This window comes from Hyperoodon ampullatus, assembly GCF_949752795.1.
Source record: "Hyperoodon ampullatus genome assembly, chromosome: 19".
Classification (NCBI taxonomy): domain Eukaryota; kingdom Metazoa; phylum Chordata; class Mammalia; order Artiodactyla; family Ziphiidae; genus Hyperoodon; species Hyperoodon ampullatus.
This window is the reverse complement of record NC_136932.1, coordinates 37,298,644-37,322,112: the sequence shown is the minus strand read 5'-3', so window position 1 is coordinate 37,322,112 and position 23,469 is coordinate 37,298,644. Positions and strand designations below refer to the sequence as shown.

The 23,469-nt window shown below is 47.7% G+C and overlaps 1 protein-coding gene across 2 annotated transcripts; it reads right to left on the bottom strand.

Moving 5' to 3' along the window:
• Positions 1 to 1,337: 1,337 nt before the first annotated feature.
• On the bottom strand, positions 1,338 to 18,212 carry DHRS7C (dehydrogenase/reductase 7C; the record flags this gene model as incomplete). Of its 2 annotated transcripts, none has more annotated exons than XM_079725245.1 (6): positions 1,338 to 1,546; positions 2,557 to 2,712; positions 5,833 to 5,925; positions 7,598 to 7,811; positions 10,054 to 10,166; positions 18,059 to 18,212. In XM_079725245.1, 6 exons carry the CDS (start codon positions 18,210 to 18,212, stop codon positions 1,338 to 1,340), a joined length of 939 nt encoding a protein of 312 aa, XP_079581371.1. The 2 variants fall into 2 exon arrangements, with proteins under 2 accessions (XP_079581371.1, XP_079581372.1); XM_079725246.1 differs by having other exon boundaries at positions 7,598 to 7,808.
• Between the last annotated feature and the right edge of the window lie 5,257 nt (positions 18,213 to 23,469).

Sequence of the window (23,469 nt, the reverse complement as noted above, 5' to 3'; positions counted from 1 at the left end):
GCCCTTCTTGCCCCAAAGCTGCCGTCTCTGTCTCTAGCCACCTATCACATTTCAGTCGTTTTCCCGATGCTGTTGTCCGTCCCCCACCTCCCAGCCCCTACCGACCCTCCATCATTCTGGCCTAAGCACCTCTAGCATCCCAACACCCAACAGCAGTAATAACATAGAAGGCCTGCCCTGCCTCAGCTGTCCCTCCTAAATTCTGGCGACGCAGCCCGACCAGCAGCCTTATCCTGAGGTAGCCTGGGTTCCCTGGTGATCACGTGATCCTGGACATTTTGCTTTTTAAATTTTTTAAATTTAAATCAGGGAGATATATATATATATGCAGACATGTACCATGTGTGTTAATTTCGTAAATGGCTTAGGTTCAGGGAGGAAATTTGAGCCCTCTTTCATCTGTAAATATTAGAAAAGTTTGAATCAGTAGGTACAATTATTAGTGCAAACAATGTACCCTACACTTTCCAAGATTTCAAGAATCATTAACAGTTTTGTTTAAGAAACACTAACAGAAACACCCACCAACAACAAGGATGGCAGTTTTAAATGAATTTTGCTTTGAGAATGTAAGAGGCTTGAATGAGCTGGATGCCCCGGGGCAGAAGTTCTCAAGATTTGTTGCACCTTAAGCAGCTGTGCCTGGGCTTCTCTTTGGACCAATTAAATCCAGGGAAAGGGCTGATTCTGCCAGGACCGAGGATTACAGCTCTGCTGTGTTGCCAGCCTGGGAACCGCTGGCCCCATGCAACTATTTAAAGTTAAATTAATTCAAATTAAATAAAATTGAAAATTCTGTTTCTCTGTTGCACAGGCCACATTTCAGGTATTCAACAGCCATACGTGGCTAGTGGTTGCCATACTGGACACTGCAGATGATAGACTATTTCCCTCATTCAAGAAAGTTCAGTTTCACAGCGCCGCCCTAAGGAGTTGCCAAGTTCAGCTTTTGTGGTTGGGGGCAGAGTGGGCAGGTCACCCTTGTGTAAAATGGAGGTGGTTTTCTGAGGTCCTGGGCAGGCTGATGACCACAGTGGGAGTGCGAGTATTTGGGAGTTGGACCCGTTATGGTTCCTGTTTTTCTGCCGGGCTGTCACTCTATAGGGTCTAGAAGCTTCTGGAAGTGAGTCCTGGGAAAGTCACGTGGGAGACACCCAGGGGCCCAGGGCGACCGGGCTGAACGCCAGGCCATCCTCACTGGGACGGTGCACATCTCCCACAGCTGGTGCGCAGGTTGGGGAATTGTTTGGGGCCCCAAGTGCTGAGAGAATAGAGGATCCCGCAACTGCCCGTGAAGCCTTTATTCCCCGCGGGGTGACCCCTTTGGCCCCCTGCAGTTAACCCTCCTCTGGGACGTTGAGTTTCTCCTTCACCCCACAGGCCACCACGGCAAAAAAAACCTCAGGGAAGAAGGTGCGGAGGTACACGGCGGCCTTGGGGATGGGGTTGGCCAGGAAGACCTCTTGCTTCTTGCGTCTCACCGTGCGCATCACCTCCTCCGCCACGTCCACGGGGTGCACACCATAGGTCAGTCTCCTGAAAAAGACTGAAAAGCCCCCAGGAGGGGGCAGGGCTTATAGCCTCGGGAGGAGGGGTGTGGTCAGAGCCCCCACCCCCACCCCGGGGGTGGGGACGGGTGTGCGCTTCTGGAGTCCCAGTCTCGGGACCAACTCTGCCGTCTGCTGGCCGTGCGCCCTGGGGAGGCACTTTACCCGCTGCGCCTCAGCTACCACATCTGTAACGTAGGCACAGTTTTCTGCCCCGTTAACATCCCAGGATGGTTATGAGCCATCGGAGGGGATGAGAAAGAGCTTAGAAGATAGGAAAGTGCCGGATGTATGAAGGGGCTGTTGTTTACAGTTGTTGCGAAGCTGTGTGTGTCCAGAGCCTCCTGGAACCTCTTGCCCACGTCTTGATTCATCTTGATTCCCTAATGTAGATAGAGCCTCGGGCAGGGGGTAGCTGCTCTGTGTAGAGCATTCTAGAATACTGATCATAGGTGCATTTACAGACCACTCAGGATGTGCTGATCGCTGCTCCAACCCCTCTATGAGCTGGAACTTTCCGTCTTCCCTGTGAATCTACAAGTTAGGTATTACCATTAGCCCTCATTTTCCCAAAGGGGAAACAGAGGCAGAGAGATGAAGGGAGTTGCTTAATATGTGACTGAGGCGAACTGCACATGCAGGCAGTTGGGGCCAGACTCTGAGTTTCTCTGTGCTGCCTTCTAGGGCAGGGGGAACAGGAAGTTCTCGAAGACCAAATCCTGGCTATTCCACATGGGAGACTGAGGCCCAGAGGCGGGCAGTCCCAGTGGCCAAGGTCACAGAGCCTGTGACTGACGGAGCCCAACGTGGCTTCGGTCTGCTGATTGCAGGTTAGGATTCCATCTACCTGGTGCCTCAGGACCTGAGTTTTGGGGTCCCTCCCCACTGTTAGCTGGGTGCAGGGGCCTCACCGTCCCCAGTCTCATGCTTCAGGAACACCCCCCTGGACCCCCCCTCCCCCAGAGCCCTCTGTGACCCCTGTCCCTCTGGCTTCACTCTGAAAGCTCACATTTCCGGATGGAGGCCTCCCAGTTTCCTTGGCCTGGATGAACGTGGTAGGAGCGGATGAAAGAGGGGCTCACGGTGCTGACGGTGACGTCGTATTCCTCCACCTCGGCCCGCAGGCAGTCGAAGAAGCCGAGCACCGCGTGCTTGGCGGCGGCGTCTGGAAGAGAAACCAGCCGGGGGTGGGCGTGGGTCCTGCTGTGCTTCCCAGGAGGGGCCTTGGGGACACACATCCCTGCGAGCTCCTTTGGGAGAGGCCTCAAGTCACCTGCCCCTCACTTCATAGTTGAGGACAGAGAGCCCTTGTGAAGCAGTGGACAGATGCAGAGATGAGACGGAATCCAACTTAGCCACTGGCCCCCTGTGTGACTTTGGGCAAGTGACTCATTTTTACCTAAAGAGGCTCAGTTTTCTTATCTTTAAAATGGGCATAATACACAGGGAACTATATTCAATATCCTGTGATAAACCATAATGGAAAATAATATGAAAAAGAGGATGTATATGTGTAACTGAGTCACTTTTCGGTACAGCAGAAACTAACACAATGTTGTAAATCAGCTATACTTCAGTAAAATTAAAAATCAATAAAATGGGCTAAATAAATAAATAAATAAAGTGGGGATAATATCACCCTATCCAAGTGAGAAAATGTATATAAAACATTTCAGTCAGGAAGGCTGATTCCCTGAGGGAGTGATTTCTCCAAGGTCCTGAAGCCATCAGGGTTAAGAATGCAGGAGCTAGGACTTCCCTGGTGGCACAGTGGTTAAGAATCTGCCTGCCAATTCAGGGGACACGGGTTCGAGCCCTGGTCCGGGAAGATCCCACGTGCCTTGGAACAACTAAGCCCGTGCGCCACAACTACTGAGCCTGCACTCTAGAGCCCACGAGCCACAACTACTGAAGCCCACGCAGTGAGAAGCCCATGCATCACAACCAGGAGTAGCCCCCGCTCTCCGCAACTAGAGAAAGCCCGTGGGCAGCAATGAAGACCCAATGCAACCAAAACTAAATAAATAAATTTTAAAAAAAGAAAAAGAAATGTTCCAAGGAAAGCAGTACATTGGGTTCCCTGTTAGTTGGAGGCCAAAGGGCCAGTTGTTTTGCCCACGCCACATTGTATCATGTCACTGCTGTCTGTGTCCCCAGCACCTGGTTCTAGGCATTCGATTGCTGTTTGTTAAATGAACGAAGGCAGCGAGCAAGTGGAAAGTAATCCACCTGCTGAAAATGACAAGTATGTTTGTGAGTAGGAGGAATAGTGGTGAGGTTCTAGATGGGCTGGGTCAGAGACGGAATGAGGTATGTGGCAAAGACTGCCCTGTGCAGACCCAGATGTATTCCTCTCCCTATCCTGGGCCCACAGGCAGACTGCAATTCCCAGCATCCCTTGCAGCAAGGGGGTAAGCATGTGACTGGCTTCTCGACAACAGGATGTGAGCAGTGCTGTATGGGCACGACGCCCTCTTCTTGCCAGCAGGAACCCATGTGGGGTGGGAACTAGCTTTGACCACGTGGAAAATGATGGCAAAGCTGTGACTTGGCACAACTCTGGGCCCCCGAGTGACCGTGAGGAACAGTGATGCCCGCTGAGCTGGGCCATGCCATTTAGACAGTTATATGGAGGAGGAATAAAGGTCTTTACAGCACCGTCGGCTTAGCCTAACTAATGCAATCGAGAAAAGGAAAGTGAAACACTATTAGGGGGATATGATGGGCTGAATTGTATCCCACCCCCAAATTCATATGTTGAAGTCCTAACCCCAGTATCTCAGATTGTGGCCGTATTTTGAGATAAGGGCCTTTAAAAGGTAATTAAGTTAAAATGAGGCTGTTACGGTGGTACCCTAATCCAACGGACTGGTTTCCTTATAAGAAGAGCAAGAGATGGCAGGGGTGCCCGCACACAAAGACCATGTGAGGACCCGGGGAGCAGGCCATTAGCAAGCCATGGAGAGAGGCCTCGGGAAACATCAAGCCTGCCCACACTTTGATCTTGGACTTCCAGCCTGCAGAGCTGTGAGAAAATACATTTCTGTTGTTTAAGCCACCTGGTCTTTTTTTTTTTTTTAATATTTATTTATTTATTTGGTTGCACCAGGTCTTAGTTGTGGCAGGTGGGCTCCTTAATTGTGGCTCACCGACTCCTTAGTTGTGGCCTGCGAACCCTTAGTTGTGTCATGCATGTGGGATCTAGTTCCCTGACCAGGGATTGAACCGGGGCCCCCTGCATTGGGAGCAGGGAGTCTTAACCACGGTGCCACCAGGGAAGTCCCTGGGGTATTTTGTTGTGGTGGCCCCAGAAGACTACGTCAGGCTACCCCACCCCCCCTTTCTTCATTCCTCTCTCCCTCTCACCTTTCTACCCACCAGACACTTGCTTACCCAGCTCCGGTTTCGTGCATGGTACTTTGGGCCATAAGGAAATGTATGAGACATGTTCCCCCACCCTCCCACATCCTACCTCACGGGAGGTGGGAATGTCTCCAGAATTCTCCCAGTTGGGTCCCAGGAACATACACCGAGAAGTCCCTCTCCTCCTTGGACTTTTTAGAGGAGTCTCACCTTTGGAATTCTCTCTCTCACCTCCCCTGGAATTGTGTCCCTTTCCTTTTCTGCTTCCTCCTTCCTCAGACCCTCTCCATCCCTCTCCCCTTTAGGGATGTGCACCCCTCCTTTCTTTCCCAGTTGTAATTGTTCCTGTCTCTCCAGGGGCATCTTTACAGAGAAGGGGGCATCTGAGCTGGGGCTGTGCACCCATGTCAGGAGCGTGCCCTTGATCTGGCATTGATTGTGTCCAGCCAGGACATGCCCTGACCGCCTGTGAGACGTGAGCTTCTGGGGGCTGAGGGGAGGGCTTATCTTTATCTCCCATAGTCACCTGTGCGCTGTAGATGGTCAAAAATAGGAGCTGAAGGGATGAAAGAAAAGCCAACAGATGCTTTCATCTCTGGACCCTCTTCCCCAGTGTAACCCCATGCCTAGTCCTAGACACACATCTCTTGTCTTATAAGACACATAACAGGGCTTCCCTGGTGGCGCAGTGGTTGAGAGTCCGCCTGCCAATGCAGGGGACACGGGTTCGTGCCCCGGTCCAGGAAGATCCCACGTGCCGCGGAGCGGCTGGGCCCGTGAGCCGTGGCTGCTGAGGCTGCACGTTCGGAGCCTGTGCTCCGCAACGGGAGAGGCCACAACACTGAGAGGCCTGCGTACCGCAAAAAAAAAAAAAAAAAAGACACATAACATAGGACGAAACATGTTTGTCTTAGCAACTTACAGGCTGTACGGAATGGGATTCCAAGCTTCCCTTGGATGTTATTCACTAACACAATTTGTCCGGCCCTCCGGGAAATCATGTTGGGGAGCAGGGCTGGAAAGCACAGGACAAAGAGTCACAGTTACAAACCTGAGACTGAGTCAGGCAACATCAGGCAGAGCCCTTCCCCTCATCACGGAGGGCTCCTCTACCTCCCTGACAGTTAGATTACAGTGGGACACGGATGGAATGGACCCTGGTTACCACTTATCCAGTGTTTCCTAAGAGTGGGCTGGGCTCGACTGGGGAATTGCTGGGTTATTTTATTTTATTTTATTATTTAATTTTTTTGGTCTCACTGCATGTGGCATGCAGGATCTTAGTTCCCTGACCAGGGATGGAACCCAGGCCCCCTTCAATGAGAGTGCAGAGTCCTAACCACTGGACCCCCAGGGGAGTCTCTGGGTGATTTTAAATGACCCATCCATGTGCATGGAGTGACACTGATTTCAATAGTGAGAAAGGTAATCCCTTTCCAATTGTCCTATTGCTTCCAGTAGGAAAGTTGGTTCCAATGGGTCTTTAATAATTCTCTTGCATGTGCTAATCTTTTTAAAAAAAAGAGAAGAAAGACCTCAGCCCTTTGTCTTGGGAGAACTTACTGCTTTGTTCTGATTTCAGGTTTTCTTGTATTGATGGAGAGGGAAAGGGGTTTTTAATTTATGGTAAAGATTTCCTCCTGAATTGAATTAATTTACAAATGAGGAAATTTAGAAAAAGATATGGAGTAATAATAGCACAGATTGAATAGGGAGATGGCAAAAAATATCAGAAGACTTAAGTTTGCATTCCTCACCGTGGTGCCAGGGAACCTGAGCTCTCAGAGGTTGAGTGAAGGACACACCTTGGCTGGCCTGCTTGGTGTGTCCACAGCGACTGGGCTGGAGGAAACTGTAATCTCTGGGGCATCATCTTAGAAGCTCTGGGGAGTCATCTTTCTGCTCCCAGTACTTCTTTCCCTTCAGCTGTCACAGCTCTCAGAGTCCCATTATCATGGAGATTCTGGCCATAGAGAAGGCAGCTCTAAGATCATGCTTTCTCAGCCTTTGCCAAACACACTACTCCCTACGTGTAGACGTTCTCCATGCTTATATTCTCCCTTTTGTGCTCCTGCTTTGATAAACTTTATTTGGGGTGGGAGGAGGGCTTCCAACTCTTGGTTCTATTCCATGTCATCTCTAGCAACACCCCTAACGCCAGCTTCAGATCTGCATTTGAACTTGACCCTTAGAAATCTCCACACAGGAACCACCATTTTACCTTTAAAAGGGAGACATCCTCCTGCCTTCCTGTTTCTGCAAAGGGATCGACAGTATTCTGGGTCTCTTGCAGATCAACTCTTTCTCAACCTTGGACCAACTGTCATCATTAGGAGCAGATCAACCACAGGGTCGTTATAGTAAAAGATTTGCAGGGGATGAAGACAGTGGTCCAGAGATGTGGAATGGGATTGGAGGGGAGCCATGGATAAGAGTAAGAAAAGAGGAGAAAAGGGCAGGGTGTGGGGAGGGGGCTTAATGGAGAGGCAGGTTGGAATATACCAGTCAGAGACTTTCACAGTCCCTTTTCTTTCATCAACATTTACAGTCAGATGCTGAAAGCTTTCACCAAATAAGCAGGGATTTTTCTGAAAGAGGGGCTGAGGCTCCATCCAGAATTGGGTGACTGTCTGGAAATATAACAGAGCCCTCTCTAGCAGCCAGTGGGAAGGTCAAACTCACGAGACCTTTGGTCAGTGTGATGGGTCCAAAGTAATTGGCATCCATGATCTTTTTGTCGAGCTCCAGAGAAATCTTATGGGCAGGCCCCTTCACCTTCATGCTGGCATTGTTGATGAGGATGTCCACACAGCCATAGCAATTCAGGACCTCTTTGGCCACATCCTGGACACAGCTGATGTCCGAGAGATCCAAGAGGACCAGCTTTGGGGTGAATGTCTGCTGGACCAATGAGAGAGTCAAGGCACATGTGGGTACGTCCCCTCAGACCTTGGGACCCTTCAGTCTAAGAGCCGCCCCTTTTGAAACTCAGAGCTCATGGAATGACTACAAACAAATGAGGAAGAAGCAGAGATGGCTCTGGGAGGAAGGAAATTGATGGAGAGGATGCATCCTTGGGGACCAGAGCAACAACAACATTCCCAACACGCAAACATGCAGTCGTAAGTCTGAACTTCTGGTCAAGGGGCCAGACCTGAGAAATCCAAGTGGAGGCCATGCATTGATTCTGCTGGTGATGTCATTTCTTGTAACACTTCTGAGCTCCTTTTTGGGAATTCTTTCAAACTGGCTTCCAAGCCACAAGAGAATCTTCCCAGTACTTTGTAGCCACATTTAATTTTTGGCCAAAATCATACAGTCAACATAATTTTTTTGGAGCACCATCTATGTGCCAGGCATTTGTGTTCAGCCCTAAACATTTGATACCGTCAAGATTCTCATGGATTCGAAGGGATACAGATGGAAAAATTGATGTTACCATATGATGAATGCAATCCCGGTGTTTGACAAACACTAGCCCTGAGATATGGCCTTTAAAAAAGTTTCCCTGGTCAAATTTGCTTAGGAAATGCAGACTATCGTATGTTCTTCTTGGAGATAACACAATGCACATTTGCATAGCAAAGGCCCTGAAAAGTCCCGCAGTAAAGAAATTAGTCAGACAAGCTTGGCCTAACTCAGTATTTCCCACACAGTTGACTTCAGAACCTCGTTTTTACTACTTAATAACCAATACCTAATAAGATCCCAAGAAACATACCTTGGAGTATGTTGTGTTATCCTGGTTGCTCCATCTCCTCAAATACCAGAGTTAGTTCTGAATGATTTTTGGCTAGTTCCAAAATCAAACTCAACATCAAGGGAAAAGATCAAAAAAAAAAAAATCCTGAAGAGAACTCTCTGAAGGCAATGTCTTTTTCTTTTTTTCAAATAAATTCATTTATTTATTTATTTTTGGTTGCGTTGGGTCTTCGTTGCTGCGCACAGGCTTTCTCTAGTTGCGGCGAGCAGGGGCTACTCTTCGTTGTGGTGAGCAGGGGCTACTCTTCGTTGTGGTGCGTGGGCTTCTCATTGCCTTGGCTTCTCTTGTTGCGGAGCACCGGCTCTAGGCATGCGGGCTTCAGTAGTTATGGCACGCGGGCTCAGTAGTTGTGGCACAGGGGCTTATTTGCTCCGCGGCATGTGGGATCTTCCCGGACCAGGGCTCAAACCCATGTCCCCTGCATCGGCAGGAGGATTCTTAACCACTGCGCCACCAGGGAAGCCCCTGAAAGCAATTTCTTAAACAATGCTCCAGAAATGCTTTGAAAACCCCAGCTGCATTGAAATGTGTTCACCTCCTGTGTAACTTCATGGAAGGGGACTTCACTTCCCTGATTTCTTTGAAGGAAATTTTTTTTTTTTTTTGGCTTGCGGGATCTTAGTTCCCTGACCAGGGATTGAACCTGGGCCATGGCAGTGAAAGCGCCAAGTCCTAACCACCGGACTGCCAGGGAACTCCCTCTTTGAAGGAAATATTATTTGAAGTATTATTTTAAAAATCAGCCATGAGTGTTTATAAACAGAGCCCATATCTGTGACATGCCATATTTTCTGGATCCTCTTTGAGTCTGACTTAAATAGAATGGGTGGGGGGAGGCTCAGAGGCTAGAGGCACGATGAGGGGTCAAAATGAGCCAACCCCCAAGTTGGCAGACTTACCTGTGTCAAGGTTACGTTTCCCCAGGACTTCCCTGGTGGCACAGTGGTTAAGAATCTGCCTGCCAATGCAGGGGACATGGGTTCAATCCCCCGATCCAGGAGGATCCCACGTGCCTCGGAGCAACTAAGCCCCTGCGCCACAACTACTGAGCCTGCGCTCTAGAGCCCGCGAGCCACAACTCCTGAAGCCTGCACACCTAGAGCCCGTACTCTGCAACAAGAGAAGCCACTGCAATGAGAAGCCCGCGCACGGCAATGAAGAGTAGCCCCCGCTCGCCGCAACTAGAGAAAGCCCGTGCAGAAATGAAGACCCAATGCAGCCAAAAATAAATTAAATTTAAATTTTAAAAATACATTAAAAAAATTACATTTCCCCAAAGCAAAATTTCACCCAAATTTCACCGAAAGAGCTGCTCTGTAACAAGCAACGAAGGCTAAGGGTGTCCAGGGGTTGCCCATGCCGGCTGCCAGAAGGCCTTACCTTGCTGGGGTCAGCCACACTGATCAGGGCATCGTATAGACTCTGAAGCCTCTCCCAGTTCTTTCCGCACAGCACCAGCCTGGCCCCGCTGGTATGGAACACCCGAGCACACTCTGAGGGGAAGAAGGAAGGAGGACAGGACACACTGGATGAAACCACTGATGGGGAGCCCCTCCTTCTTACAAATTCAAGGGTTCAAAGAATTCAAAAGCCTTAGAGCCATGAGTTCCTTTAGAGGTCATTGCATTCAACTTCCTCTGGAATTTCTTCTTGTTTCCAGGCTCAGCATGGTTGCCTCCTGTGAAGGGCACCTCACAGGGGTGTGAAATAACCCCTCCTCCATTGGGTAGTTCTGATTATTAGGATATTCTTTCTTAAACTGGACAGAAAGATGACTCCATCAAACAAGACCCCCAGGAGCACAGCTCCAAATATGACTCAATCTGAAGATATTGGAGACAGCTACCATGTTTTTTCAGACCAAATGTCACTAGTTTCCTCCACATTTTCTCTGTGGGTCGATACTCCAGCCAGGGTTCTTTTTATTAAGAAAGGAAACCTGCCTGCTGTCTAGTAAGTTTTACTCTGGATGAATTTCTGACTCACCGAATGTCCCAGTGTTCTTTATTATTATTATTTTTTGGCCATACCGCACGGCATGCAAGATCTTAGTTCCCCAACCAGGGATTGAATCTGTGCCCCCTACAGTGGAAGTGTGGAGTCTTAACCACTGGCCTGCCAGGGAAGTCCCTCACCCAGTGTTCTTAACTGGGAAGTAGTTGGTAGATACAAGTATTCTTATGTGGCAATAACAATGATATTTAAGAACAATAAAAGCTAACAGATTTTGACAGTTTACTTGCTTGAGTAGCTATTGAAAGGGATTTACATATATTAGCTCACTTAATTCTCACAGTCATCCCATGCAGCAGTTTCTTAGGTTGGGTTCCCTAAAAGCAGAATCTAAGACAGGGATTCAGGTGGCCAGGATTAATTCAGGGAGTGCTCTTCAGAGAAAATCTGTCAGGGAGTAAGGGCATGGGGTAGGTGAAGGGGAAGGATAAAGTCTAGCTTTGGCTGGACCCAAGGAAGGCTCTGGACTGTAAATCCAGCTGCAAGACTGTCCCACCTGGATGTAAGGGGACTGTCTTTTGTACACGTGTGTCAGCCAGTCACTGATGGTGTGCTGCCTCCCTCCGGGGGTGGGTACAAAGGGTGTCCACTGGCAGAGGGCAAGTCTATGAGCCATGGCCACCAACACTCATAGGACCTGGGGATGGATGAACTGACCAGGTACAGGAATCTAGGAGGGGCACCAACACCTACTACAGGGGAGTAGCTATTACTGTCCCATTTTTACACCAAGCACTGGTGACCCGGGCTGCCTGGGGATGCCAAAGGGTAGTTGGGCAGTACTGGGTGCCCACTAGGGGCTGGAAATCCTGTGTACCATGGCTCTAAATGATCTTATGTTTGTGTGATTTTCTCCTGCAAGTCTCAACAGCTGGAGCAGGTGGAGAGAAGGGGGCCAGCTGGACAGGACAGTTGGCAGGGGTTTGATAAGTGGGCACTGTGGGCAGGGGGATTGTGGTATTGGAGAGGGAGCCATTGATGTGCTGGACCATTCAGTCTAAGCCAGATGGGAGCAGAAGTGCAGGCAGGAGGGGCTGATGGAGAAGGAAAGGAGAAGGCTCTAGGGAGGGGAGGTCTCAGTGAGGTCTAGAAACAGATGTGGTCGGGGGAAGCTGTGGTCAGTTCTGCTGACAGAGGGAAACTTGAATCAAGAAATAACTGTGTGGGGCTCCCCTGGTGGCACAGTGGTTAAGAATCTGTCTGCCAATGCAGGGGACACGGGTTCGAGCCCTAGGTTGGGAAGATCCCACATGCCGCGGAGCAACTAAGCCCGTGCACCACAACTACTGAGCCTGCGCTCTAGAGCCCGAGAGACACAACTACTGAGCCTTCATGCCACAACTACTGAAGCCCGCACGCCTAGAGCCCGTGCTCTGCAGCAAGAGAAGCCACCACAATGAGAAGCCCGTGCACCACAACAAAGAGTAGCCCCCACTTGCTGCAACTAGAGAAAAGCCCGCGCGCAGCAACAAAGACCCAACGCAGCCATAAATAAATAAATAAATAAATAAATAAAATTTATAAAAAAGAAATAACTGTGAACAATGTCACCTTGAATTGTTAGGATCATAGAGAATGGAAGGTTTCTCTAAATGTAGGTGCTTTATTGAGAAAAGGGCTGTCCCTGACGATTCTGGCTGGCAAAATTCAATACAGGTGTCAATCCATCTCCAAGTGAATTTGATGCAGTAAATCAAGATCCCAGCATGTCTTGGAAAGTGACAGAAAGATCCTAAACTTTATTTGGAATAACTTACAAACTTTACTTGGAATAATAAATATGCAAGAACCAAAGAACATTTTGATAAACAATAATGGGAGTGGACTATCAGTTATTAAAATATATTACAAAGCAGCAGAGATGAAAGCATTGTTAGTGTTTCCAGTATAGATAGAAATACGGATTAAAAATAGAGCCAAGTGGGCTTGCCTGGTGGCGCAGTGGTTAAGAATCCACCTGCCAATGCAGGGGACGCAGGTTCAAGCCCTGGTCCGGGAAGATCCCACATGCCGTGGAGCAACTAAGCCCATGCGCCACAACTACTGAGCCTGCACTCTAGAGCCTGCGAGCCACAACTACTGAAGCCCAGGCACCTAGAGCCTGTGCTCTGCAACAAGAGAAGCCACCGCAATGAGAAGCCCACATGCCGCAACGAAGAGTAGCCCCCACTCGCCACAACTAGAGGAAGCCCACGCACAGCAATGAAGACCCAACGCTGCCAAAAGTAAAAAAATAAATAAATTTATAAAAAAGAATAGAGCCAAGTATTCATAAGAATTTAACATATGGTAAAGTTAGCACGTTGAATCAGCTGGAAAAGAACATATTATTTAAAACAGGTTTTTGGCCCACTGGATAACTATTTGAGAGGGAAAAAATCTAGGTACAATGTACCAAATGTATTAAATAACTAAACGTAAAGATAGAACCATAAAAGACCTAGAAGAAAATAGATATATTGCTTTGGGGAAAGATCTTTTAAGCACAGCACTGAAGGAAGAAATAATACAAATTATTTACAGGTTTTTATCCTTAAAAAAAAATCCTTCCTTACAGAAGAAAACATAAATAAAAATTAAGAGGGAGATAAATTGAGGAAACCTATTTATAATACATATATCGGAAAAGGGGTTAATTTATTTAATCCACAAAGAACTCTTGTAAATCAATAAAGGCCCTAATAAAGAAATTGGCTAATGAGATGTGTAAGCAATTCATAAAAACACAAAGAGCTAATACACAGAAGATAGAAGTTCAATGCCAATAATAAAGAAATGCAAATTAAAAAATGACAATCAAAACAAAATTGGTAATAATCACATATTCACTGCTGGTTGTAGTGTAAATTGCTACAGTCTTTTGGAAGAAAAATTAAAAGAAGCCTTAAAAGTAAGCATGGCCCAGTTATTTTATTTATGGGCATTTATTCTAAGGAGATAATTAAGAATGTCTGCATGGAATAGTTAAAATATTATTTATCATAATAAAGAGTTGGAGATGTTGGTTAGGTAAATGATGGTGTATCTATATCAGTTATTTCAAAGGCTTTAAAACTGATGTTGCAGAAACGGGTCTACTGACATGGAAATCTCACAATATAGTAAGATTTTTTAAAAAGATTCAAACAGTGTGTCTAACACAGTGCCATAACACTTGACTCTGTGTGTGTGTGTTATTGGCTGTTAAATTGCACCTATGATTATGTAACAAGATTTAAAATTGGGATTTCCAAGATCATATATAAAATTCCAAAGTGATAGTCCAAGGTGCAGATTTTCAAAGAAAATTACTGAAACCCTGTTTCATGAATACCCTTTACTCCTAATAGGATGCAAACGGATAAGGCAGAGGAGAGAGGGGACTTGGAAAGGGGGTGTTTGTGGAGAGAACACTGTTAGGGGAGTTTTTGCCCCTTATCTCCATCCTAGAGAGAAGAGATGGACCATTTGAACACACACTGTGAGTTCCCTGCAGCCGGAGCCCAGAGTGATGTCTGAGTTGCACCTGGGAAATCTCATGGGCGTCGCCAACTATCCCAGAGCAGAGGGAGGAGAGCTGGGGCTGCCCCAGAGGTTGGTCTCTTTACTGAAGGACCCTCCCATCCACCACAACCGCTTGGACCAGAGGTGAATCATGAGCTGGCTGGGAGCTCCTGAATTCTGCCCAAGAAGACCTCTGAGAAGGGCAGTGGGACTCTAACACAGGGCGTACGTGCAGCAGACTGCCCCAAACCAGGGCTGGCACGGGAACTGAGCAAGGGGAGTGCACCTGCCCCGCGGCAAGTGCAGGTGAATATCCCAGGGGGCGCCTCTGAAGGACCCACAGTAGAGCCCATGAGAGAAAGAATCCACTCGGTTTTATTTATTTATTTTTTTTGCGGTATGCGGGCCTCTCACTGTTGTGGCCTCTCCCGTTGCGGAGCACAGGCTCCAGACGCGCAGGCCCAGTGGCCATGGCTCACGGGCCCAGCCGCTCCGTGGCATGTGGGATCTTCCCAGACCGGGGCACGAACCTGTGTCCCCTGCATCGGCAGGCGGACTCTCAACCACTGCGCCACCAGGGAAGCCCCACTCGGTTTTAAATGTGTGCCAGGCATGGAGCTCGAAGCCGGCTTCTAAGAGTGTCAGTCACCTGAGAATTTTTCCTGTCTTCCTTCTCTCCTCTCCTTCCTGCCTCTCCACACCCAGAGGGTCAGAAAGAGCAGCAAACTGGCCGGCAACTCGCCCTCGCTGGAGGCAGGGATGGGAAGGGAGAAGGAAACTTGAACTTCAACGAAAACGGACACGTTTATCAATGTATTGGACTGGGCACTGCAGTTTCTGAATCAAAGCTATGTTTGGGAATTTATCGTGACCAAAGGGTTTGGTATAATCTAATAGTAATCAGAAAGCTATGAGACTATCTGATTTTTTTTTTTTAAATCAAGATGCAAAGGAAGACTTTCCCTTCTGCATGAGAGACCGGAGTGGGCTGTCTCCCTATACCCCTCCCCACCCATGTGTGCTTGCCCCCTGATGGTTATACATCTCAGCATCATAAAGTTGCTGGAAGGAAATAGGATGAAGAGTTCCCAAGTGGGTGGGGTTCTGGGTGTGTTTTCGGTTCTTTTTTCTTGAAAAATCCTCTTCAATATATGTGGTTCCTATAATGACACAATTCACTAAAAGAAACTTCACCTGGAGGGAGAATGCCTAGCCTCCCCACGTTTGGGCTGTAATTCTGAGTGGCGGCAGCAGCTGCGCTGGGTGTGGGCATTCGTGGAGGTCATGTTTCACAAACCAGAGGGGCGTGGTTCAGTGAGGGGAGCGGGGTCACCCACCACCCCGCCGCTGGTGAGTGGTGAAGCCAGGAGGGACCCCAAGTGCTGACATTCCCGTTGGGTCCTTTGTTCTGCTGCTGACAAAGGAGCAGGTTGGGGCTCTACTGTCCCTGATGACGGGCACTCTTACAGGCTGGTCACTGGGGCAGGGTGAGGGTCTGTGGCCAGGAGCCAGACCAAACCCGTGGCCTAGACCTCCTTAGGAGAGGCAGCCATGGGTGTTTGTTACCATCACTCATTTCCCCCCCCTTCTCTGCTGACACCTCACCTTTGCCAGGTGGACCCCAGTGGTGCATCACTGCTTTGGTGCAGCCCAAAGGCACACTCCCAAATGGGTCCTTTCTGCCAAGGCCAGGCATTAGGTCTAACACCCAGGTGTTCTTATTTTATTCTTTTTTTTTTTTTTTTTTTTTTTTTTTTCTGTATGTGGGCCTCTCACTGTTGTGGCCTCTCCCATTGAGGAGCACAGGCTCCGGACGCGCAGGCTCAGCGGCCATGGCTCACAGGCCTAGCCGCTCCGCGGCATGTGGGATCCTCCTGGACCGGGGCACGAACCCGTGTCCCCTGCATCAGCAGGTGGACTCTCAACCACTGCGCCACCAGGGAAGCCCCTTATTTTATTCTTTATCAGCTCAGCACAACCTGTACCTTGTATCAAGCACGTAGACGCCAGGCTTGTTCTTTTTCACTCAGCAAACATATTAATACACGGAGCCCTTACTTCCATAGTTGCTCAAACCTAAGATGCCACCCGCCTGCAAGAGGCTTTCTGATTTCAGAGATATTAAAATGCACGAGGATGGCCCGTGACAATTGTAAGATGCCGCTGACTGAGAGACAATTAGCTCAATTTCAGAAACGTTGAAAGGGGAAAACCCGTGCATCTTAGAGGTGATGAAACATAGGCAGGGTCTGTGGTCTCTGAAGCAGTTCAAGGACAGTGGTTAAGTATTTTGAGAGTCACCCTTGCTGCAGACACAGTGGGTCCAAGGTGACCCCATCCCTGACTTGGCCGAACTGTGTGGGTTTGGGGTGAGTGTTAGAAGTCCTGATCTCTATCTGTCTGGTTTCCCTAGGAGACAGCTTGGAACTGGGCTCCTTGCTGCTGCCCAGAGCTACCCACTGAGTTCAGTCAGGTTCTGTGGGACTGGGCATGTACTGTGGGCTGTGTGTAGCCTACGTCATCCGCTTGGTGCCCCTCACTTTTTTCTTGCCTTGGACCTGAGAAACGGAGCAGTTTGAACCCAGAATCACTGTAGTCAGCAGCGTATCCTGGCTAAGTGTTGATTTAAGGTCATCCATGCCCAGCTTCTCAAGTTACTTCGAAATACTCGGACTTTATTTTTTTCTGCTTTGCATTTCTTTCTAGGGTGAGTCGTAAGAGACAGTGAAAAAGAGCAGTGACACTAGTCATGACAGAGACTAGACCATATTCCTCTGAAAATGCCATTGTGCTCCTGAGATATATTTCCTGGGCACCTGATTTGTACAATGTTTGCTTATAATAGAATGAGACTTTTAAAAATAAATAAACAGGGCTTCCCTGGTGGCGCAGTGGTTGAGAGTCCACCTGCCGATGCAGGGGATACGGGTTCGTGCCCTGGTCCGGGAGGATCCCACATGCCGCGGAGCGGCTGGGCCTGTGAGCCATGGCCGCTGAGCCTGTGCTCTGCAACGGGAGAGGCCACAACAGTGAGAGGCCCGGTACAGCAAAAACAAACAAAATAACAAAAGCAACAGCAAAAATGATACCCAAACTATGTGACACATGGGGCTGCACTACCATTGTTAGGGATGAGAGAGAATCTTAAAAACCTGAGGGCATTTACTGTCTCTTATGTCACACATGCCACCAGCAGAAGGGCCCTCTGAGACCATCTAATTCAGGAGTTGCAAACGTAAACGGCTTCAAGGCCAGGAGGTGATGTGGTTGAGAGAATCAGGCCGAGTGTGAGACAATAGGGGTTAGTGGGGTGTGTGGCACACTGGTGTTTGCACGTTCTGCATAATTATCACCATTGCTAAACTTGAGAGGTGCCCACTCTAGTTCCAGGCACTGTTCTAAGTGCTTTCCATCTATTAATTCATTGATTCATCACAACAGTGTTATGAGGCAGAAAGCATTAGTATCCTTGCTTTCAGATGAGAAACCCAAGGCTGAGCAGTGCGTCACCAGCTGATAAGTGGTGGAGCCAAGACTTCAACCCCACCCCCAAGTTTGGCCTCATCACCAGTTCACTGCCCCAGCTCAGGGCCTTGCATTTCAAAATTTCTAGAAACCCCCCTGGAGGCAAAACAAATCATGTCTGCAGACCGATTTTGGCCCTTAGACTGTGAGTTTGCAACCCCAGATATTCCAGTCCCCTCATTTCTCAGGCAAGAAAGCTGCAGCCTCCAAGAAAGAAGACACTTGCTGGTTAATGACAGATGCTGGGAGAGAACACAGCCTCGATGCACCCCCGACCTGCCCAGCGGGCTCACCCACACGCCACCCTGTTGCCTCTCATCCTTCAGGGCAGGAGTGGGCACGAGAGGGGGCAAAGCTTGCTTACCCTTGCCCAGTCCTGAGATGGCATCAGTGATGACCACCACCTTGTTTTGCACGGCTGACTTGGACCACAGGTTGGACACCTCCTGGTAGATGAAGAGGAGGCCGCTGATCCCCAGGAGCAGCAGGGGCAGCATGAGGAGAGCTGGGACTCCCATCTTGCGCTGCAGGAAAATGGGAAGAAGGAATCCGCTTTGCAAAGAGGCTCTGATCGGGACACGGGGCAGGGGGAGGCCTGAGGCTGTGGGGCGCACTCATGCCCCAAGCCCGGAGCCCGCTGTCCAGGGAGCCAGGCTCTGTGCGGACTCCCAGAGGGCTGCCTCCTAGAACACCTGGCCGGCACGCTAATCCGCAAATGGTCAATGCAGAGAAAATTACTCACGGTGTCTCCAGAAGCAAATGGAATCCGGCCTGCCCTCCCAAAGGTTAATTACAAATTTAATTAAAATGGGTCTGCATTTTTGGAAGGAAAGCCATGTGTTAAGGCCACTTGCTTGGGTCCTAATGGCTATTTATAGCCCTCTGTGCACTAAAGGGCTTTCGGGGTAAATATAGTGTCTCTTCTGATATTCAGGAACACATGCTGGCCGGGTCTGATTTCAGAGTTCCTGCCAAGCCTTTTAAAGCTCTCCCGGGTGCCTCACTATTAGAGAGTCCTCTGCAGTTTGGGGCTGGGCATTAGGGATTAGGACCTGGGATTTCAGCACAAACACCCTCACCTTCTCTTCCTATAACCCTCTTATCAGGTAGCTTCCATGTAGCTCAGACCGGTGTGGCAGTGAGCCATCTGGCCTTCCCTTTCCGGTTGGGGGTGAAAAGCACAGAAAATCTGTTAAACAGAATGGAGCCTGTTGCAGAACGAAACACTTGGAAGTGTGACATGAACTATGGGAAAGAGCAGTTTGGAGCTGTTCCTCTTCAGTCAAGTGCTTCCACATTTCTGAGCCTTAGCTCATCTCTAAAATGGGCACAACAGTCTCATCTTGCAGGACTGTTGGGAGAACAAAATAATATACTGCATCTCAATAACAGACTCTGAGAAGATCACTCTTGTTATCTTTAGTGCTTGAGAATACTAAGAATGTATCCCAAATGTCAAATATTTTAATTACTTAAGGAAACTCAGTAGGATTAGAAATGGAGAGAGATAGTAGCTACTATGGAAAACAGTATGGAGGTTCATTAAAAAACTAAAAATAGAGCTGCCATATGATCCAGCAATCCCACTCCTGGGTATATCTCTAGAAAAAAAATGAAAACACTAGTTCAAAAAGATACATGCACCCCAAGATTCATAGCAGCACTATTTACAATAGCCAAGACATGGAAATAAACCAAGTGCCCATTAACAGGCGACTGGCTTAAGAAGATGTGATATATATAGAGAGAGAAATATTGCCATTTGCAGCAACATGGCTGGACCTAGAGATTATTATGCTTAGTGAAATAAGTCAAAGACCCATACCATACAATACCGCTTATATGTGGAATTTAAAAATAATATAAATTAATGTATATACAATACAGATTTACAATCCTAGAAAACAAACTTGTGATTACCAAAGGAGGGGGGCGAAGGGACAAATTAGGATTATGAGATTAACAGGTACAAACTACCATACATAAAATAGATAAGCAACGAGGATTTACTGCATAGCACAGGGAATTATGTTCGATATCTTGTAACAACCTATAATGAAATAGAATCTGCAAAAAAAACCCCATAACTGAATCACTGTGCTGTATACCTGAAACTAATGCAATATTGTAAATCATCTATATTAAAAAAACAAGGGCTTCCCTGGTGGCGCAGTGGTTGAGAGTCCGCCTGCCGATGCAGGGGACATGGGTTTGTGCCCCGGTCCGGGAAGATCCCACATGACGCAGAGCGGCTAGGCCCGTGAGCCATGGCCACTGAACCTGCACGTCCGGAGCCTGTGCTCCGCAACGGGAGAGGCCACAACAGTGAGAGGCCTGCGTACTGCAAAAAAAAAAAAAAAAAAAAAAAAGAAGAAGAAGAAATGGAGAGACATAAATAGCCAAAATTCAGTTCAAGTACTCAAACCGTCAAAAACCAGAAGACAGATCATAACAATGTCCTATTTTGTGTGATGAGGACCAGGAGGCAGGGCAAGGAACAGTACACTGGAGGTGGGGACAGAGAAACTGCATTTCCTCCTTGGAAATGAAAATGTCCAGGAACATTTTTAAACACCCAACTTTTTAAATGACACATGATATACATATAGAAGTATGTATATATCCTAAGTGTAGAGTTTCCTGGATCTCCAACTGAGCACATCCCGGTAACCAGCACCCAGATCAAGAAACAAAGCATTACCGACATCCCCCCATCATGTCTCTTTCCAGCCTTAAAGGTGACTACTTTCTAACTTTCGATAACGTATGTGGTTGACCCTTGAACAACACAGGTTTGAACTGTGTGGGTCCACTTATTTTCAATAAATACTGCAGTACTTCACGATCTGAAGTTAGTTGAATCTGTGAATGTGGAACCGCGCATACAGAGAGCCAACTTTGAAATTATGTTGGGATTTTCCACTGAAAATTGGCAGCCCTGGGCTTCCTTGGTGGCGCAGTGGTTAAGAATCCGCCTGCCAATGCAGGGGACACAGGTTCGAGCCCTGGTCCGGGAAGATCCCACATGCCGCGGAGCAACTAAGCCCGTGCGCCACAACTACTGAGCCTGCACTCTAGAGCCCACGAGCCACAACTACTGAGCCTGCGCGCCACAACTACTGAAGCCTGCGCGCCTAGAGCCCGTGCTCCGCAACAAGAGAAGCCACCGCAATGAGAAGCCCACGCACCGCAACGAAGAGTAGACCCCACTCGCCGCAACTAGAGAAAGCCTGCGCGCAGCAACGAAGACCCAGTGCAGCCAAAAATAAATAAATAAATTTTTTTTTTAAAAAAGAAAATTGGCAGCCCTAACCCCTGTGTTGTTCAAGGGTATTAGCAAAGTGGAGTCACTGGTGCTATTGACGGGAATGTCTGTGTGAAGGTTACCATGAGGATTCAGTTCTCCTTCAAACTTATTGTCAGTGGTTCTGTAATGAGCAACCCTGCAAGGTGGTCCATGATCCACCCAACTCCATACATCTGACACTTTGAAAGCACAACCTTCTCTCCACCTTGATCTTGGACGACAGCCTCGCCAAATCCGGAAGATGCTTGAAGCCACCAGCCCACAAGATCCTCAGAGCTTCGTTGAATAATGTCAGGCAGCTTCAACTTTGCCCCATGGCCCTAGTAATGAGGAAGAGGCAGGACGGGGCGTGGGTTCTCTGGAGCAGAATTAAGTTTGGACTCAAAGTTCTCACGGGAGCTTCAGTTGTACCTGCAAAAACTCATATCCACTAAGGGTGGTCAGAGTTTCCTTTTCTTTCAACTTAATTGCCACAGACAAGGACTATTCCAACCCAAACACAATCTTTAGTCTACAAAGAGATTCTTTTTTTTTTTTTTTTCTTCCTTAACAGGGTAGTTTTGGGGATTCCATTACATATATGTGGATATCTATGTATGCATATGTGTATCTCTTTCTATAAATGTCCATCTATGAAAAGTTCTTGCTATAGGGACCTCACATGTAAAAAATATTTAAATCCAGTAATTATTACTATTAATAATAATGACCTCTGGGGAAATGTTTCTCTAGACTTAATCAGAGATAATTATGCTTCTCTTCAAAGAGATTCTTGCTCCAAATCCCTGTCTACTTTACTGCCCCACTTAAGAAAGATGCCTGAACCTTCACCTGAAATAATGGGATTTTCTAGTCCAAGAATTGAGAACTAAGACCAGTATGAATGCATTTACAGGGTCGGGGACCATTCTGGGAAACCTGGGATGTGAAAGTCACAGTCTAGATCAGAGCTAGTCCCAGCCTGCCTTCACCTCTGGGGCCTCTTCAGTCTCCTCAATTCCAAGTAGAAGCCACACTTGGAACCATGTCTAGTTTCAAGCCGAGTGTAGCTTGCACTCGCCCTAATCCATCTGTGAATCAGAGAAGAGTGTTCCCTCCATGGCTACATCCCAGCGTTTACAACCCTATTACTCCTCCATAAAATGCCCCAGCGCCCTGCCCTTTGACAGCCTCACTTAGGGAGGGAGAAGGAGAGAAAAAAATTTTGCTCCCACTACGCCTCCAGAAAGGCAGCATGATGGGTTTGAAGTTGGACAGCCCTGAGTCTGAACCTCAGTTCTGCTTCTGACTTGTGTGCAGCCTCAGGCACACACGTAACCCTTCTGAATGTCATGGCCATCATCTGGAAATGAGGATACTAATGCTATTATCTTCCTCGCTGCACCACAGTGTAGAGTTAGAATATAAGAGGTGACGTGTGGACAACACCCAGAATGGGTCTGTTCCATTGCTGTGCCTGATGGTTTCGGTTTCTCTCTTCTTTCTGACAATTTTTTCCTAGTCTGTGTTGGTTTTCTTTGTTGCCTTTCCTTAATGCATATCGAGACCCGTTCCTTAGGATTCTGGACAGGATTCAGAGGTGAAGGATGCCAGGGCTAAGTCAGGTAATGTGTGTGCACATACTTGTATAAACATACATGTGTATGTATACACATACATATACACATATGTGTGTTGGGGGTTCTATTTGCCAGCGATTGTTTTAGATGCTGGAATGTACAGAGGACAGTTCATGTTGCAAAGAAATAATTTATAATTCATAAGAGGGGAACAGACCTGTAAACCGATTATTTCAATATACGGAGGAATTAAAATCCACCCGAATTTGTTTTATAAGAGCAAAGATAGATGGAAATGAGACACCTTGAACTGAGGGATGGTTACACAGCTGTGTTCGTTGTCTAAAAGTTCCTTAAGCTGCACACTTAGGGTTTGGGTACTTTTCTGTATATATGTTGTACTTGAATAAAATCAACACAAAAAATATAAAGGGAGATATGGGGATATATGTATATGTATAGCTGATTCACTTTGTTATAAAGCAGAAACTAACACACCACTGTAAAGCAATTATACTCCAATAAAGATGTTAAAACAATATATCTATAAAAGGAAGCAGAAGGCCTTGGAAACTCAGAATGTAGCAAAGAATCGGTTTTGACCTGAGCTTCGGGAACCAAGCGCCTCCTGCCCTGCCCGGGGTCTAGTTGATCACTGACTCCCCCAGCCCCAGACATCAGCGACACAGGATTTACCTCCATAGACACCCAGGGGTGACAAATCATATAACAGAACATGTACACTGTGGAGGGCAGGGGTCATTGGGTACAAACCCTTCTGCTCCAGAGGATCTCAGCACAGCTTCTCTGCATTGGGCTCATTCCAGTGAAAATTTGTTTAATATCACTTCAGATATGCGTGATTCAAAAAACACAAAATTCCATGGGACCGTCATTCATTGGGCAGGT